At 44.3% G+C, this 17,373-nt stretch overlaps 1 protein-coding gene across 13 annotated transcripts in view; it reads right to left on the minus strand.

Annotated features, from left to right (window-relative positions):
- The window catches only part of LOC122574641 (AF4/FMR2 family member lilli), a 166,933-nt gene that overhangs the window by 26,927 nt on the left and 122,633 nt on the right, over positions 1-17,373 (minus strand). For all 13 annotated transcript variants that reach the window (XM_043742511.1, XM_043742481.1, XM_043742471.1 and 10 more), the window contains one exon: positions 2,065-2,098. In XM_043742511.1, coding sequence (XP_043598446.1) covers positions 2,065-2,098 — 34 coding nt within the window. The remainder of the gene's footprint in view (positions 1-2,064; positions 2,099-17,373) is intronic.

Genomic DNA, 17,373 nt, shown 5'->3' on the forward strand with positions numbered 1-17,373 from the left:
TTTCGATTGTGGCGAGAAAGTCACGTCCATCGACAACGATACGACCCAGTTCTCCATCGAGGAAGCCTGGTAGTGTTATTAAGGGCAGTTACGGTGGTCGAAAACTCACGACGAACTGTGACGGAGCGGAGAAAGAGGGATGAAAGTGGGAACGTGTCCTGCCTACCGTTCCGAGGCTCGTTAATTTTCTTTCTGCCTCGATAGGAGGATGAATGCGCCGATTTCAGGAAATTGTCCCGCCTGATCTATAAAGATACCGTTCTACTAATCTTCCGCGATATTGCCTCGAGTACGCCGACGCCTAATGCAGTGACAGTTTTCAGCGTTTCACGCGTGTACTCAACAGTATATCGAATTGTATTTGCATAAATTACATATAATGTATATAGTATATTATGTCGATCGGGTACTTTTTATCGGTGTTCAGTGACATCAAATTATCGTGTCATTGTACTTCATGGAAAGTTATATTTTGCGAAAGAATTGAACGAAAAATTGTGAATTTTATAAATGTATGCAAAACTTGGACAAATCTAATCATCTACTCGTTATTCTATATATGTATACTTATGCAGCATGAGTATAATTGTACACGATAGTCACAAATCTGGCGACGAACAATTATTTTGTCGCTACGTATGCATTGCTCGTTATTCAATAATGTTGCGTGTGCACTATGAAAACATCTGCATCGAGCATGAACGCGTGTGGGTGTCATCGCGCGTTTTTCTCCGATTCTAATGCACATTTGCCAAAGAAATCTTCTACAAAACGTGTTCCTAACTTCGGCTGCGTTATGAAGCGTATTTTCAAGAATTCTATTCTCGCCTATAAGACGAAGGATCGCGAAAAGAAAATCGAAAACATTGAAAGTTGAAGTCTCAGTCAGGCGACGACGTAGGAAGCTACAAAATATGGTGCACTTTGGTATGCAAATACAATAAGTATATACAGCAATATACAATTCTGATTAATCATTCACGAGATTACGGCGACTGCATACTGCCAGTAAATATTACGTAGTCGGCGATCTCATCTCGGACTGTGGTTAAGAACCGACTCTATCTTCTACGGTCCTTGTCACGAGTTTGCCGACAATATTTACTGTTTACGCAGAATATGTCATAAATAGCTGATCGTGCGTATCATTCGAAATAACATGGTTCACGAAGGAGAAAACAGAAAGGAAAGAACAGCCGATTGCACGAAGAAAATGCATTAGACGGCGTTAAACATCGATGGCGCACTGTAAACTATACTAAAGAAACGCTTATGGAAATTCCCGGTCGAAAATCGTGTTGATGGTGAAAGATACGCGAGACTGCGGAGCGGAAGTTTCCAGGCGGGACGAGAAAACGGCGACACAGCTTCCTGTCGACACGTGGGAAACTTTCGAGCATCTTCGTCGCCCGGTTAACTCCAACGTACACGATTACGACGCGTCTATGTTCTTCTTTTTCCCAGAGTTTCGCGTTGCAACACTGTTATCGTTTACCTCGACGCAAATAGTCCGGCCGTGTTTGCCTTTGCACGCGAGATCCCCCCGGGAACCGTAGGGAAATAGCGGAAACTGACGTTGGACGCTAATCAAAAAGCAGCGAGGAGGTATAAATATTTGAATGGAAAAACGACGCGATCGAAGGATGGATTTAATTGAAACGCGCCGATAAGATGGCACAGTACGGGCGCGCGCGTAATTAATCTCGTCTTTGACGGATTAATTCTCGTTAAACCGGTTCCAGAGTGCGCGTCTCTAATATCTGGCGCCATCTATGCTGCGCGATATAGCGGCGTAGCGCGTCGAGTGAATTCGTTCGTTCCCGGTCTCGTTAAACGCGTCCTCGAGTGGAACGAGATTCGCGAAAAATCTGCGCCATCCATCAACGTTCTACCGCCGGCATTCGTGATTTTCTCGCAAATGATTAGCTGGGAGGAATCGATAGATTCCATGGAGAATAATAAAATGCAACACGGCGATTTTAATGTCACGACATTCTGACTGCCGAACGGATGATCGATCAAGTATTCGAGTATAAACGTTCGAGAAATCAGTGGAATACTTACGCCGATAGCCTGTTGGCGGTGTGTCTCTCGCGCTCTGAAACAGAAAGAAAAAGGGATTGTAATTAGCATCGGCTAGGTTAATTAACGTCTGATTATCGACGACCAAGGACAAGCAACGAGACGGAGGCAACCAAACCCGATTCTATCGTTTCATCTAACATAATGATATCGTTATGTGGAAATACATTCACAGTACATCTGACAAGGAAGCGATAACGACTTCATTTGTCGATAACGGATGCGGGAAAATAGAAAAAAAAATGCGGTCGCTTACGCGATCGGTCAATCGTTTACCTTGTCCTTGATTTCTGATAAGCGCAATTCTGATGCGAATTTTCTGACGTTGAATCGAAAATAAGTATACATGTATACATTATAGGTGCACAAGTTTACTGGAATCCGGTGCTACCTTGCTCTTTGCCAGCGATGCATCTTAAATCAATTACTTATTACGCAAACGCGCGCAGACAGCATGCATAATCGCGCTCGAATCGTTGAATTATAACTACAACGATCGTTTCGAACTATACCTCGGCAATTTTCACATCTGCCGGAGGGAAAATTATTTTCATACGACGAGCGTCCTCGAAGACGCTCGTAATAGACGGCTTCTTTCATCTGGCTCGAACCAGCGGACATCAATTGTGGAACTGTGAAAGCAATGGTGCGCGCGAGGGAACGTAAAATTTTTCGAGAGATCCCCGGGCGAGGATCAATTCGTTCGACGTAACCTTTCTCGATGCCGTTGCACGACCAGCTAGCTCTCTTTCCCCTCTTAGAAACGCGACGAGCCAATGGAGAAGGAAAAGAAGAAAGGAGCTGTGACGAGCGAAGAGAGAAATAGAGAGGCAAACGCAAACCCGGTTGAGGAGGCATTGCGTAAACAATGGAAAGCGGCATGTACGCACGCACGCACGCACGCACGCACGCACGCACGCACGAAGGCAAGCAAGCACAGCATGGGAAAGGGGCTACGAGCAGAGGACAGGCTTCTGGGACTGGGTCAAAGAGAGGGAGGGTGCCACCAGGAAAAGGGGAAGCTCGACCTCGACAGAGAGGGTTGCGCGTCTTAACAACAGAATTGCCACCAAATTCGATCGTAACAAGCTGCTTGCCACTTCGATCGAATAAAATTTTATTTCAAGATGTAATCGAGAAAGTGAAGATTTTAACCCGTTTAATTATTCACTTCGACGTAATAATTTTTGTTAAGAATAAGTTTCGTTCTATGTACACAAATACTAAACGTAATCTAACTGATTTGTTTCTTTTAACTCTTATTAAGTTGCGACATATAAAATGACTGTTTTCTTCGTTTCGGATAAATAAAAATTAGTGCTTTTCATTCGAGTAATTGTATCAAAAGAAGTATTTCATAGAGATTGGGGTGTAATTTTACGCGCGATTGACATTCCTAGTGACGGACGTAATATACGTATAAAGAAGAACACTTCATAACCCATTTACATAACCCGTACGCAACATGCATTGTACTATTCCTATCTAAATTAATAACACTGCGCCGTGGCATAAAATATTCGCTAAATCGTAATGGATATTCGAAGACCACGTTGCGTCGTCTGCAAGAATAGACCTAAGATACGTCCGAGCATACGTGAGACAGGAAGAAAAAAATAATTTCAGTGAGATTGTTGCAGAAGCGATTTATAAATGCACCAGTACTGATAGAATCCAGACAAAGACTCTGAAATGTTCGATCTGCCATTCCAAACGCTACAACCTAATAATTTATTTCTAATTATAGAAGATTCTAGTTAAAAGAAAATTCGGCTGGCAGATTAACGAGGAAAATAAACGTCGTCTTATCCGCACGTAGAAATATTCTTGACGGACCAAATCCTTCGACTGTATGACGTTTCATAGACGCGCGCATGTATGTTGCGTTAATGAATTCCATATGTAACGCGATTAATATACGATTACCAAGTTAGACGCATCGCGATGTCCAATTAGAGGTATGATTTATCACACGATCACTGGTCGAACGAGGGACGCGCTCGCGCGAGCCTTACAACACCGCCGATCGTCATAACTCTCTCTCGTTTCGAACAAAAGCTAGGAAATTCCCTGGCAATGTTCCACCGGCTAATTATCACTGTTCGCCGTGGTCGCGAACCCCCCGTGAACTATTCGAACGGATCGCCACGATTAATCAATGACACGCGCATATCGTGCTCGATACTCGCTCGCGAATAATTAACGTCCAAGTATCGCGAGGATGTTGCATAATTCCAGCGATAGCGTCACGTGCGATGAAAAGTCGTTCTTCTTGTACGTGTTATGCATCAATTACCTACTCGACGATCTTCCTATCTTTAGTCGTTATACAAACTTTAATTTAACGTTCATCGACGATGCAATTTCCACTTTACCTTCGATGATATACGCTATTAATCAAAAGTGCTCAAAGACTTGCTTACTTTTGATAAAATGTATTTTAATTATACGATTGGGCAATGATCGAATTGCAATGATCTTATTCCTTATGATCGCCATAGCTGCGTATGATAGTAACGTATCGTGACTTGATCGAGCGTTTTTGAAAGTCACGGCCATTGTCAAATTTCATGCAACTATTTTGTTACTTGGCAAACTCTTTGGATTCGGATTCTTGAATATTTGAAATACGAACTGTGCTAAGAAAATTCTTCTAAACCGATACTGACTATGACGATAGTAGTAGTAGTAATAGAGATATAATATATTCAAAAAATATTTCTGTTGGAAAACTATGCATAGAAGAATGCAGAAATTGACGTCATAGAGTATCACGTGAATTGCATCAATTATTTTCCTTGGTATCATACACGTTGAGAAGACAAACGTTTCTCACGGCACGATAAAGTACTCGAAAACGCAAGTCAACGATGCGATTCGACGATTCACACCTGATAACAGAAGATAGTTGACAGCGTCTTGAAGTAGCTGGAGCTGGAATCCAACGAGCATGACTTATCGTCCAGGTTGCTAACGTTGATAACGTTGATGATGGTTCATATTGCTCGCGATCGTGCGTGCACGCGCGTTTCACGCACCGCTTTTCCACAGCTCGCGATCAATCTTCCCTTCGCTCGCTTTTCCCCCTGCTTTTGTCCGCCGCTCGATCGGAAATGACGGCAGCGCTGCGTGAAATCGAACCGACCGCGTTCATTGATTGGCGCGTATGCAAATCACGTCACTTTCGACTCTACCGCACTGTTCCAAGGTCGTCGCGTCTATAAACGCTTATTCGATCCGTACATCGCTATTCGACGTCGATCTTAATGATACAGCTTCACGTTGATACTACACGTTGAATCGTCTTTTATTTCCTTTTTTCTTTTTCTTTTTTTTTTTTTTTTTTTACCTTTTCTCTGTTGTATTCTTATTTCTAACGATAAAGTGATATTCAAAATGAAATCGATCTCTTTCGGGATTTATTTATTATCGTTTGTTTTAGACTTGTATCGGATCGTGTTTTCGCACAAAAGTATGTGACGCGAGTCGGTATAACTCGAGGGGATGTTGCACTACGAATATCGTGGTAGCGGAAGCGTTTGGTCGACCGCGTACACTCGCAGTGACGCGCATCGGTTGACTGAGGCTCGGCTCGGGGCCCGCTAGGGCCTGGCCCATCGCTGCCAGTAGAATTAACTGCTGCTTGCTTTTCTGCCTGCTGGTAGTCGCACACGCGCCAGCCCAGGACCTCTCAGCCCCGCAGCTTGCTGAGCAGACGGTCGCTTCACCTGCGTACCGACGCCTTTTGTTCAACTCATCCCTCTCCTTTTCGTACGCCCCTCTTTGCTCGCGATCTTTCGCGTTCTTTCTTAACTACCAGTCGTTTTCGTCCACTACCCTCGTTTCACGTGTCTCCTCCGAGCACACTCGTCCCGTTTCTAACCGCGCCTCTATTCTCTTACATAGTCTTCGTTAATACTCGGAGCGTTAGAACGATTCTACGATAAGAAATCGATCGAAAGTTCGAAGTTATCTCCTTTTTTGCTGGTTTAACACGCTCGTTCGCTTGTATATTGGTTCAGTCAAAGCGATCAATCACATTTCTTCTTAATTTCTCAATTTCATTACACAAATAGACGATGTTGTTCGATTCTCCAGAGACAAACAATTCACTACCATAATCATCAATTGTCTGCACTTTTTAATCCATGGAGATGATCTATGCGACTTCTGAACAGATCGCTAATGCCCAATATGTTTAAACGATCGTATGATACGAAATCGATCGAAACTTTGAATGGAGAACGATCGGCAGCTTTCTCGGCTTCTAATCTCGTACATAGTAACGAAATCATTTTTTCATTTTATGCGCTTTTACCAAGCACCGTGAGTTCGACGTTCCATCAGATTGCCATAAAAGCAACTATCGATCAGGATATAGCGCACGGTCTGTGTTTATGGAAATGTGTGCGTGCGCACCATCCGTAAAGGATCGGAGCGTGTGTTATTAAGGTGTTCAGTTAGCCGGCACACGCCTCGACGTATGGCAGGCTGGTGCACCTGTTTCAGCAAAAGGATCTGGTTGGACCACCTTACCCTTCTATTCTCTCTCTCTCTCTCTCTCTCTCTCTCTCTCTCTCTCTCTCTCTCGTTTGCCAGAGAACGCTTTCTACCCCGTTGTTTCGTCCGCTGCTCCTCCGATCTATCTCGATCAAAATTCAATGAGACGATCACGGTCGGTCGTATTAGCCGAGACCAGAGAGCGCTTACTCGAGAAATTAGGTTTCCCTGTGCACCGTCTTGGGTTCTGGATAGACGAGCCGGGTCATTTTTTTCCAGCAAAAAGTCGATTCTCAACACGACAACGCAACGGTCGTGTTCCCCACGCTGTCTCCGACGTATCGTTCGTTTCGTGATTCGAATCGAGTTGCTCCAAGCATCCGTTTCTCGATCCATCGTGATTTAGTCGCTGGCGAGGAATGTGTAACGAGTGCCTTCGTATTCGTTCGATCTTGCTACAGTATACGTATCATTCGGACGGTGTACGTCCTTGTAGAATATATAAAAGGATGACTTTACACGGAGAGAAATGTATCGTAGGGTTTTATAATGAGTTTCTGTCGTGATTCGAATATCGCGTCGCCGAAGAAGAATCCACGGCACCGGCTAACTGCGGCGATTATATTCCCTCGCAGCTTCTAATGAGAGTCCGATTGTATTTGCAAACGCTTGTGCAACAATGGACGATTGTTCTACACCGCGGACGGATATAATTCTCCGCTGCTCTAATCCTTTGACTTTCGTTCAATTGATTAAGCGTCGGGATCGGGGAACAGCGTGATCGAAGCGACTTACAATTAGCGATGTGCTCTCGAACGCTTTGAGTCGCTTCGAACGTGCGCGATCGCTCGTACAAGTCTTTGTGTAATTCTGTCGGATTAATGTTAGTCAAATTTCATCGAATTTCACAGCAAAATTAATTTGTTATATGCTAAGAAGGCCAATTAATGGCCGTCTTATAAGTAAGTCTAGGTTCCCACGGAACATTAACATAATGTGGGTATAATTTGGAAAAGTGAGATTACACACGAGATTGCACAAACATAATTCGTCTTCTTCCTATTTGTGCAAATGTTTCTGGAAAATAATAGCTTTTGCTATAAACTAGTTAATGTTATTTCGCGCGTTGGGAAACAGATATTCTATTGCAAAAAAAATATCATACCAATGGCTACCTATCACTACCGATCATGATCTTTGAACATGATTCAAAAACCTTGAAAGATTTGATAAATTTAAAATTTTGAGTTTTTAAAGTTGCAGCGAGTCTGAAAAGTCTTGATTGGTCTAAGTTTTGAAAGTTTAATGGCATTCAAGACTTCCAAGATTCTCAAGTCTTCTCGAAACTCCAAAGACTCGAGATTCAAGGCTTATTTAAACTTCCAAGAAGTATAAATATCGAATTATGTTCGAAATGATTCGACATTTCACACTATCGTAAACTTCGAATCGCGCCAGAACTAACATTCAAACGACCATCGCTACTTTCGACTGCGCTCGCACCCCCTGCGACAAAATCTTCTATCTAATATTTTCTCATCTTTCAGGATACGTCGAAGTATTCGAAACTACCGTGTTTCTTGTGTTTCAATTAAATTACATCGTACAGGCTATTACGGAAAAGCGATTTAACGTCTTGAATCAAATGACGAGAAACAAAGATAACAGGCAGGAAGCGATAAGTATGAAACTTCAGTTTTCTTCGCTTGCAAACTGGTAGACACGACATTTTATCGAAATAGGATAATACACCCAACGTAAGCTGTTCCGATCATTTTCCAGACATCTATTTCGGCGACAATGGAGATAAAGTTGTTACTGGCGTCAATGAACCTCCGATTTGGAACGCAAGGAATTGAAAAGGTTTCGTCGGGAAGAATGAATCGGTGATGACACTTCCGGCAGCCACGTGTCTTTGGTACGGACGATAACGAGATTATCGAAGTAAAATGGTGTGTTTTAACGAACGTAGACGAACGAGTCGGCCGCGAATAGAAATTCTCGTGGGCATGAACGTGATGTGTCCGATAGGACAAAAGACGCCGAATAGGGAAACGATGAGATTGATCGTTAAGGCGACCCAGATTCCCTGAAACGCAACAATGTTCTGGCTCGCTTGCCACGTTACCTGGAAACACCGCCTCGTTGAAAAGTCAGCGTGAGGCAATCGTTCGGTTGCACAACCGATCGATGACAGCCGGGCTTCGCTCGGTTATGACGGTTAATTTGCATCCGTCGAAGGATGTTGGGAAGACAAAGGGAATCGAAAAATCGAAGGCGAGCCTCGATCGATCCCTCGAGAACACTTCCAAAGCAAACGTAGAAAGAAACTTTAAATAAACATGTTGTGACGGCACGATATCGAATAAATGGCGATGTTATCGAAGATTTACGAGAGAAAGTAAAAAAGAAAGGGGAGGAAAGGACACATAAGGTTTTGGAATTCTCTCTGGAGAAAAGAAGAAAATCGCAGGAGAAACGAAACCGACAGGTGCCAGAGACAACCTCGACCCAGTTTAGGGTCTCTGTAGGATTAGATCCTCAATGCGAAATTGTCTTAAATGAAAGCTACGACAAAGTATCTGATCGAAGTCTATTCGAAATTATCTACAACTGTGTGTCGCTATGTTCCTCTATTTACTCCACGTTTACATAATTGGTAGACCAGATAACCTCTTTATCTATGACAAACTCGTTCAACAAGGTTGTCATTAAAATGGAAAAAACGACGAAAATAGCACGCGCAAATAGAACGAATGTCCATTAGAATTTCTAGTAGAACGAAAAATCGTAACAGCTAGAACCGCAGGTTAAAATTCGGGGGAAAATGCAGTTCAAAAGAGAACCGTGAATAATGGAGCATTATTGCGATACGGTTACGTCCGAAAGTCCCGCATAACGAAACAAATTGTTGGACAATGAGCAAAGAAAAACGACAGGATCGTTAGATTCATCGTTCCGTAAACTTCTACAAAATGTCAGTCACAGTATGTAAACGCGACTTCCTTCGAAAGCACGCATCGACGTATTTATTAAGGAGGTCGACCCCCGGGCGTCGGAGGATCTCGAAGGACGGAAGCTCCTTTCAGTCAAAACCGGAAGTTGCTCGAACTCCGAGAGGAACTTGCCGCGAAGGAGAACCGCTCGCACTTGCGGCTAACTTTCCAGTTTCTCAACCGAAGAGAGTTCCGAGACGAGTCCCTGGCTGCGCATCGCGAATGAAGAGCAAACATTTAACTGGCGCTTGCAACCGCGAAACCCTCTGATATCGTGAAAGAAATCACGCCGTTTAATAAGACTTCCTCTAGGATTCGTTCCGGTGTATCTTTTCTTTAGAATTTTAAAATTAATTTAACGTTAATTGCAATACGCCGGGAAAATAGCTCGCTAACCTGCAACTTATCGAGTTTAATAACTGACGTATGTGCATTGCTGTTCAAATGTCTCAAAACAATTATTACGTCGGTTCCAAAATTAGAAGATGTTAAGCACGTAATGCAAAAAAAAAAAAAGAAAGTAGTAAAAGGTGGGATTTATGCTAATGTATTAGTAATTTTAATGGAACATAACGTTGGCTACAGAAAGTATTTGCGCACTATTGTTTTATTACAGCATCTGCCCACCGACTAATTAGGCAGGGGTACATTTTTCCGCTAATTTTCTCCTGTCTTCGTATAATGACAAAAGTTCGATACGAAAATGAAATGCATGGAATCTGATAAAAAAAAAGAAACGCTTCACTGGCACAAATATGGAACAGCTTGTTTTTTTCGACAGGTTCGTATAAATGGACTTCTGCCATAAAATATGCAACGTGAATATACTCGTGATATTCAGAGCATAAAACGAATCTCTATTCAGATTTCATTTCTGCGATTGTGTTCATAAAAATACAAATTTACACGAACGGGTGCACCTAAATACAACCGTGACTACGCGCCATACTATCGCCAGGATCACGCATACTTACGTATATCCATTAGAGGATACTAGGAGAAAATTCGACTCATGCCAAAGGACTCCACGAAAGTTGACTCGGCGTGCCGTTCGGTTAATAAACTCGTATTCGACACACGTCAATGCCTCCGTTTGCCGGCTGTTCGGCCACTATTTTACCCCCGTTTACCGCGCCAACCACTAACCAACGGGTCTCGGTGACCGCCACGCTCCGCCACTTCGAGACTCGATATCACGGAACTGGGTCAACCGAATGATGTATTATCGAATGTGCCGTTCCATCAAGCCGTGCGTTCCACGGGGCAGACAGGTAAAAAAATAATGCACCCCTCACCCCTCCCTCAATCATATATACATACACGCCTACGGAAGCAATTCGATCGATCTTAACGCTCGCGTCCACCTTCGAGTTCGTTTATTTATTTGCTTGGAACTGAATGGATCGTTGACCTAATAATATATTGATTTGGACCGCGTGCGCGCTCGATTGACCAGCAATTGCTAATCATCCGAGCAAATCCAATCGAAGGGGTAATACAGCCAGCGATATTAGATTATAATCCACATAATGGGGTTAACGTAACCATTCAGAACGTAGTGTAAATTGTTCTTGGAAATGTAGTTGCAAATCTACCGATCTCGTCGGATTTAATTAAATTTCGGACGAACAGACATTCGAAGGACTGCACTTACGTAAATTAAGACACCTCGTGTAAATCAGAGAGCGGAATTTCCCTCGTTCGAAATCTGAGAAAAGACGGAGAAGAAGAGCCTCGACGGAGTGAAAAGTTCTGTACAAAGAGTTTGTAGAAGTTTGCTCGGAGTCCCTTGGTTCGAGAACCGTGGCTCCAAGTCGAATAAATTAAAGAAGCACGTCGACGCGAGTGTTCGCACACGGATTGATGGCACGCCAAGCTACGGCCGGATCGCCGGATTGCTTTCGGTTTGGCATTGAGCTTAACCCGCGCTTAATCGATACCACGCCGAAGGTCGTACGCTTCCGTGGCGTCTCCGCTTTCTACCTTTTTCTCTCCTGTGTTCTATCCTCGTGCCGCGATTCAACGGGCACACGCGAACCCGTCGCGTGTCCGCTCCTTTGATATCGCGATACGAGATTGGCGTCAAAAGCCGATCCGTGACCCGTGTTCGAATTAAGCGCCCGTAGATCATCGATTTGATAGCAAGGACGAGAAAGGTTCTTTTTAATTAATTACCGAACGTTACATTTAAATATCCGGTTATCTTGTTCGGCAAAATAGGATACCGAATTCTCCTAGTTCTGATGGAATCTATCGCAGCTGTTATAAAATTTGTTTAATGGCAAGATATCAAATATTCTAGAAGACTGTAAAAGCTGCGCGAAGGAATTGACCAGACAGGACAAAAAATTTATCAAAACTCGTCCTACTCGATGAAATACTAATTCTGCAAAGATAAACTGTAAATTCTTTTTCGATCTCGCTATAAACTTTTCAATGAACCCGATATATTCCAATAAAAGCGAATGTAAACTTGAGGTCTGAATGAAGTTATTTCCAAGTCCTGGAGCCTTCGTCATGGGAAACGCGTACCAATGATCCGTAACTCGCCATTGAAATTCCATCGTAACTTTCGCGCATATATTCGCGTCTCACCATAGAATTGGCCGATTGGCTGAAAGGCAAACCGAACGACCACGAGGAAGAATCATAAGCTAAGCGAAAGGGGGAAAGATTAAACGAGCCTGAAGAGTTTTAATCGAGCCGTTTTGCATTTCCTTCCTATTCTCTACTTCGTTTCGTTCCCCTTTCCTATTTCTTCTTTTTCCCTTTCTCCCTCGTTTTTTTTTCCTTCCCCTTTTCTTTTTTTCTATAAATCTCCATCGACGACGGTCGACGAGGAGAAAAACGAAGATGCTCGTCGTTTCGGCTCATCGTTGACTTCCGCTCGATTTGCATTCGAGAGCTGGCTCGATATCTGCCTTATGAATAACCAGCCCGGCTCGGGTCAGATCGCCGGCAAAGGGTGAACATCTCTTGCTCGTCCTGCCCTCCCTTTCCCCCTTTCCAAACTCTCCGCGCGCATCTTTTCATATAAGATTTCCCAAGGAAAATCCTTCCCGTAGACAGCATACCGCGGCGAACGAGAAACGAGCGCAACGGCTCGAAGAAGCAGAAAGGATCTCAATGGTTCGTCCCTATTCACCTAAAACTGGGGATATAAAATAAATTTTGTGGGCTTAGGCAGCCGGTTGCCGGCAAACCTTGCCTGAATGCCAAGAACCGCGGCGAAAATACAGAAAGCAAGAGGCCAGCAGCAGCCACGGCTGAGGAAGGGTTCCGCGGGATGTTCTTGAAAGGTTCGTTTATATCTTCGTAACGGCGAATTATTAAGAGAAAAGAATTCCCTTCGCGTTCTAATTGCTAAAAGAGCCCTCCAATTAAGACGAAAGAAAAGGAGAGGAGTGCTCGCCCTCTCTCCTTTCCTTCTCTCAGTCTCGCTCGCTCTTAATTAACTTCTCGACGCATGACAATTCTTCCGAGCAAAAAAAAAAAAGATTCATTCGATAAACTGAAGACGCTTGAATCGAGCCGGACCAAAGCGACAAAGAAGACGATCCACAGACAGTTAGTTAACTACCTTCGTTCCAAGAGTGCCATTCGTTGTCGAAACTTTACCAGATGTAGGAGACGATTTCTGCCACCGACAATTTTTGCCACTGTGCTTCGAATGCTAGAAATGGATAGACGAAATATTCGAATATACGAATCCAGGAATTATGCTCATCAACCGTGTGAAAGTTGAAAAATTGAAAAGAACGACGCTGCTTCATATATTTTGTATCATTTACTTTGGTATTTACGATTGTTTATGAAACTGTACAAGAGAGTGATTCATCTTTTTCCTCTGTTCTTTAATTTATTCGTTTCAATTAAACACCAACCACGTATTCAGATAAGAAGATTGAAAAATTTAAGAGGCACGAGATTAATCGGCTTGGCTTTCGAGAGGATCGCGCGACAAATATCGAATTAGCGGCGAGAGGGCAGATCCGTTTGACCCGCGATTACGCACGAGAAAGTCGCAGACGTCCGTTTCCGTGGCGCGATGCATGTGTTCTGGTCTCGTGTGCAGTCTTCTCCGATGGATTCGTACAGGAACGGAAAGGAGAAGGGAGAAAGAGAAGGTAGAAGAGGAAGAGACGGAGGTGGGTCATCGACTTTGTCGACGTGACGCAACATACACCATGCGTCGAGACGCTTCGGCCAAGCGTATCGGCCTGGTAACCTCTTCCTTCCGGAAGTGGCCCCTCCCGTGTTCGCACGTTCGTTTCTCCACGGAGAGAAGGAGCGCACGAACGCTTCAGATACATCGCACAGCGAATTAAAATCCTACGGAGCCCACTAAATCACAATTGTAAATAAACCAACTGGTCAGAAGAATATATATACTCGATGCATTATTCGTTTCCAAAGCTATTATTGAATCGTGACGTACCGCCGATGATTATGCGTCGAAGGTGCGACCCGAACGCGACTGTGTTTCATACGAAAATCGTGATTCACCATTTTCGTTGGCTCACCAAACTATATATAGATCTCGAGAAGAAGTCTCTTCTTGGCGGAAGTGGCTCCCTTTCACGCCATTTCTTACGTCGTTCGAATAGGTGCTCGAATCATCGAGACAGCGATTAAATTTTACAAGGATACGATTCGGGCGCGAAAAGTGTCGTTGAACTTTTCAATTGAAACGATCGTACAATACCTCGACTTTTGTCTGAAGCACGCTTTTCAGAGAACGATCGATTCAGGTAGGATGAAAAAGGATGCAGGAATCGATGTATTACGGTGAAAGAAGGAAAAGCGTGGCGGTCGATCGGTGGAGAACCGTGACGCCGGTATTCCTTTGGCGGTGGCCGCGAGAGAACGAGTGCATCCTTTTGAAATAGCGATGGATGCGACGACTCTCTTCCTGGCGAACACTCGAATATCAGTGAATAGGTTAGCAGGGTTAAGAGTAACCAACGATCGAGCGCGTGCATTGAGTAGCGAAAAAGGGACGTTCGAGGTGAGCGCGAAGGCCGTTTTAAGCAATAAAACGCGAACAAGTAAACGGCTCGTGATCGAATCCGCAGGAATAGATCAGCACGAGGATAAATAGGGCGAAGAAAAGACCGGAGGAGACGAATCGACGTGGTTCCGCCATAGAGGGAGCGAGAGGTAGAGGGCCGTGGAGGTGGATTTAATCACGTTAAGTAACTCGGAGCTGCTTGCTTGCCTGGTTGCTTGCTTGCGCGGAGACTGATCCGAGGGTGTTGGCGGGCAGAATAGATAGGAGGCAGAGGAGAGCCGCTAGGGTAGAGGATGGATATGTGTTATCGACCCCTTTCGCTTCGCCTCTCTTCTTCTCGTGTCCCTTCGACTATGGCCACCCTTTTTTCCACGCTCTTCTGCCGCCACTGTTCGCACCCTTTCTTCTCTGTTGCCGCGCACAAAATCGTTCTCCCTTTTTTTCCTTTGCCGCCGTTACCGCTTGTGGCTCGCGCTCGATGAAAGACGAAATGAAATTCCGCGCGGATTTCGCGTATAAATTCCACCGCCTACTCTCCCACTCGCCTCCAGCCGCACTCTTACCATCATCGCCATCGTCAACACTCTCCGACCGGTCTATGAAAAGGAGAAAGGAATCCTCGAAACTCTTTCTCGTTTCGACTCCGTGTTCCTCTCCACGCGATCGTTAACGATCCTTTCTTCTGCCATTCTGAATGAACGGCCCCCTTTTAGAGAGGCGCCGCGCGCCACCCTACGAAGCCCGCGTGATCGATATCGCATAAACGCTTCTGTCTCGTCTTTCGCGGTCGCATTATGCGCACCGCTCGCAGTCTTATAATTTATCGGGAGCAAAGCGGTCGCGAGAGTCTCCGCAGCCTTTTCTCCCAACACCTTAGAAAATTTGAAGAGGACGACGATGGAACAGCGGGAAACGGGTCGAAGGGGTTGAAAAGGCGGCGTTCGTGTCACGGGGCTAGCGAAAGGGCGCGCTCAACAAGAGACGGGAACGCCGGAGAAAAGAAGAAAACGAGAGTCGACGAACCTAACCTTTTGGTCGAGGTCGAATCCGACGTTATTAGGAAAATGGACCTTCTCTCCTTCTTTGATTCTCTCTCTCTCTCTCTCTCTCTCTCTCTCTCTCTTTATCCCTTAAACCCAGTCGACAATAAACTCTCTTTTCCCTGCTAGCGTGTCTATGTTGGAGTTTTTAACGTCTGGCTTGGCTCGCCGCTGGCAATTTGCTCTCGTCGAAGAAACCAGGCAAAGGAACAACTTTTCCACTCGATCGAAGTAATCCGCAACACCGTATACGTAGATCGTACGGCCGTGTTAGTCGAATATGGTTAAGCGGAAAAGCCGTCGGTTAATAAGAGAAGCACGATGATACTGGCATACGCGGATGTCAAAGGAGATGACGACATCATTTGCCGAGAATCCGTCCACACGGATGAGCAGAAGTAACGCTGGAGGCGCGTCATCCCGCAGTTACGGCGATCAAACACTACAAATTAGCAGGCATCGCTAGCAAACGTCATCAGCGTGACAGAAACACGATCTAACCGTGATCGAGATACGCCAACGTTCCAGTGACATAACCATCGCTGCAGGCTGCGACGACGGTCGTAACGCGATCTACCACCTTTGTTCGCGTCGACGAATTAATCTCGCGAATCCAATATTCCGTTCGAATAGTTTCACGAGAAACGACTAACTAACGGGACCGAAAAAGGAACGCAGAAAGCACGAGAATCGAGCAATGAAAACAAAACACGCGATTCGTTCGTGATGATTGTTATTAAAAAAATAGATGAAATATGTATAAAACGGGATAGGTCGTATGTCTAGATTTCACCACGACTTTTAATCGATCAACGATCCTAAGTAGAATCGTGTCGAGATCGCGAACCAATAATTTTCAAGCTAGAGTTCCGTTACATTTTAGACTCAAGCGCTAGGAATTCAGAATACCGCGTATTCAGATTCTCGCTAATTTTTATTTCAACAGCTGTTTTCCCGTTTATAAAATAAATTCAGACACGAGAAAGATACGACAAGCCCGTTTCTGTTCATTTTCTGAGTTTTAACGTCATTCGTTAATTGGATATAATAATTTGATATATTTGCAGATAGCAATCCTTTTGAAATGCACGTTCGTTCGTTTCTCTTCGTCTGAGAAACGAATAAACTTAGCTTAGTCGTTACGTTAACTTAATGTAATTAATATTCGTGATATCCCTTAAATGTTCAAAAAGACGGCGAAACCACGTACATATGTAATCCCGAAATCAAACGGAAAGATCATTTTGTAGCGGAATTACTCTTCTATAGAAAGCGACATATTTTTCACTCGAAAATGAAGTCAAACGAGATGAAAGAAATGTAAAATAGAATAAACGCGGAAAAAGATGCATTGAATTAGTCTTAATCCGGAGGTCGATCGATAGTGGAGATAACAGGAGGACGTATCTTTCGGCTGGCCCGAAACTCGTGATTTAACGACTTCATGTCGCACTGTATAGCATAATTGGACAAGTAGGTCAAGCCGCTCGATAGTATACAGAGGTAACTGACAGCGCCGTGGGGAAGAGGGCTCGATATTCAATATTTAATTTGGCTCAGCACGTGTACAACCCCTCCGACGTAAAGCTACCCTTCACGAGGGTTTGTCCCGACGCTGGTTAACGCCGCTTACGCTCGGAAGCGAGCGAGGACTTGCAAAGTAATTCCAAGACCGAGTCACGAACTTTATTCGCGGCTCGTTCCCTCGTGAATCGATCCAACCGGAGAATTCTCGAGAATGGAC

Source organism: Bombus pyrosoma, linkage group LG2 (assembly GCF_014825855.1).
Source record: "Bombus pyrosoma isolate SC7728 linkage group LG2, ASM1482585v1, whole genome shotgun sequence".
Classification (NCBI taxonomy): Eukaryota; Metazoa; Arthropoda; class Insecta; order Hymenoptera; family Apidae; genus Bombus; species Bombus pyrosoma.